Below are 2,500 nucleotides of genomic sequence, written 5' to 3'. Positions count from 1 at the left end.
CAACAATGGTGACAGTGTATCGAGACGAGACGACTTATCCTTATCTTTTGATAACATTATAAAGCGTTCAGACAACATCACATTATTCTAATTCTATGCTGATTTTCATAGCTTTAAGTCAGTTAATCTAATTGTCAATTTGTAGGAAATTATTATCAATGTTATTATTATTATTATGCTTATGAACGGAGTCAATCTAAAAATTTACTCCAGCGCATCTATGTAAAACTAAACGACTGTACTTTAATCTTCTAAATAGGAAAGTTTATGGTTATGAAAGTCTGATTACAGTGACAAAATCCCGACGTATAGCAAGTAAGAATTCTGAACCGATTTAGAATGGCTAAAATATGATTATTTTACAACGAAAACGCAAAGATGGTTATTACATGATCTACAAGGGATTGAAATGAAACTCTTACTGTGCTAATATAATTTGGTGTTTGATATGTTACAGCTGGTTAGTACTTTTCGCAGGCATGTACCAAGATCAACTTACAAACACGAAACGAAGTGATATTATTCGTAGGATTGAAAAAAATATATATCTAAAATAATGTTATATTCGCTTGGATACGTCACAGAAAACAAGTGTGACACAAAATAGATTCCAAAACTACGTAGTGCAATTGATGCAAAGTAAGAATGAAATAGAAAAGCCAGAGAAGTAAGGAAAGAAAAAGAAAACAAAACAAAGAAATAAGGAACCCAAACAAAAAAACACCTTTGCACAAAGGAATGAAAAACGATAAATATAAAACAGGAGATCTATGGACACGGAAAAAACATTTGAGCGGGTGAAGGGAGACTGTGCCAATTGCCATCATAGAGAAATTTCACATGGAACTACGACAGAGCCAGTGAGGGGTTTGAATGGAAACGATTAGTGTGAGATCTGAGTGTACGAAGAACTTATTCAGTCTCTCGATAGGTAAACATTGGAAACGTCACTTCAAGTGATATCTTATCTAAGAGATCTTTGGTTTATTTAATGCAGGGCGATGACTGTTTTTTTTTTATTTTTGTATATATTTTTATATTTTTTATTTTTCATTTTTTGTTCTTACGACTGAAAGATTATTTAAGGTGATTAGAATTAGAGGTTTGAGGGGATCTTCGGTGGGGGAATTTCTTGACTTGACTACGAAGCAAGTCAGAAGTCAATTTTTAAAGCGTTTTCTTTTTTTTAAAAATGGTTATTAAAAAAGAGAAAACGCCCTGCATTAAGTGGACGTGAAAAAAAGGAACTTGAGTGTCGGCTATGGAGAGATCTGACAGAGAGAGAATTTTGCAGTCAGCTTAAGAAGAGCTATGTATATATATATATGACAAACATCTTACTTGATCTGCAACTTACCACCGCTAAGAATGTGAAATTTTTCTAATAATTCATGAGGGGGGGTAAGGGGGAAAGAAACAAAACAAACAATTGGTTAGTGACATTCATCGAAAAATAATTACCAAAAAATATATATGTAAAAAGAAGAAAATAAACCTGGTGTACTAATTATACCTACTTCCCGATAGGTACAAACCACAGCATCCTAGGTATAATAATCAAATAGCAAAGCGTTTTATACCACAGTCAGGGCCCAGAGGTCTAGTAATGTTATATATATTCAAATTACTCAGCTGGGAATCGATGGCAACGATGCACCAATCAGAGCGCTTCCCTGGGCATATTCTCAACCAGTCAGATCAGTGCTTAGAATTCAAAGATCATTTTGCTGGCTTCCTTTCATTATTATTCTACTTAAATGTAAAGAAAGAGATCAAAAGCTTTCCGAAAAAAACAAGAAGGAATAAATAATAAAGGAAGCAGTTTCTGTTAGTCATCGCATTAATCCTTGGCGACTAAAGCTTTGTGTAAGTGGACTTACGAAAGGCTTCGAGTTTGTGAATTGACTACTATGGCGTGCACTCTTTATCTTTGTTTTATATATATATCTTTCTTTTTTAACAATGATGATCATGATAATATCATTATACACATAAAGCAACTGCCATCTTTAACAGTTGAAAAGCAACGATAGTGAATACTTGAACTTCAATCAATTAAAAAAGTATATTATTCCTGAGGAATTTATGATCAATGTGACGAAAATATTGCTAATGAATATAATTATGGTGACGCAACAAGGGTGATGGTAATTATGACATGATGGTAATTATTATCACAACTTATAGTGTTAATCATAACGATAAAAACAAAGATTATAATACTAATCATGATAATAAAAATAATGATAACAACAATGAAAATGATGGTAAGACGAATGATAGTAATAGTAATGATAATGATAATAATGACAATAATGATAATAAAAACGATGATGATAATGATAATAATAAAAATAATAATAATGATAATGATGATAATAATTATAATGATTATAACAATGATGATAATGATAATGCTAGCAGTAATTCAAATACAAATACTAATAACAATACTACTAATAATGATAATGATAATGAATCCTGTAACGATAGTACTACT

At 31.4% G+C, this 2,500-nt stretch overlaps 1 protein-coding gene across 3 annotated transcripts in view; it reads right to left on the bottom strand.

The window, feature by feature from the left end:
- The window catches only part of LOC119579406 (complexin-like), a 116,802-nt gene that overhangs the window by 8,846 nt on the left and 105,456 nt on the right, over window positions 1-2,500 (bottom strand). The window contains exon 5 of one of the 3 annotated variants that reach the window (XM_037927201.1): window positions 1,358-1,381. The exons of the other annotated variants lie outside the window; for them this stretch is intronic. Within the exon in view, the coding sequence (XP_037783129.1) occupies window positions 1,358-1,381 (24 nt within the window). The remainder of the gene's footprint in view (window positions 1-1,357; window positions 1,382-2,500) is intronic. 3 annotated transcript variants of the gene reach the window in all.

Source organism: Penaeus monodon, chromosome 12 (assembly GCF_015228065.2).
Source record: "Penaeus monodon isolate SGIC_2016 chromosome 12, NSTDA_Pmon_1, whole genome shotgun sequence".
Classification (NCBI taxonomy): Eukaryota; Metazoa; Arthropoda; class Malacostraca; order Decapoda; family Penaeidae; genus Penaeus; species Penaeus monodon.
This window is presented reverse-complemented; position numbering and strand designations above follow the sequence as displayed.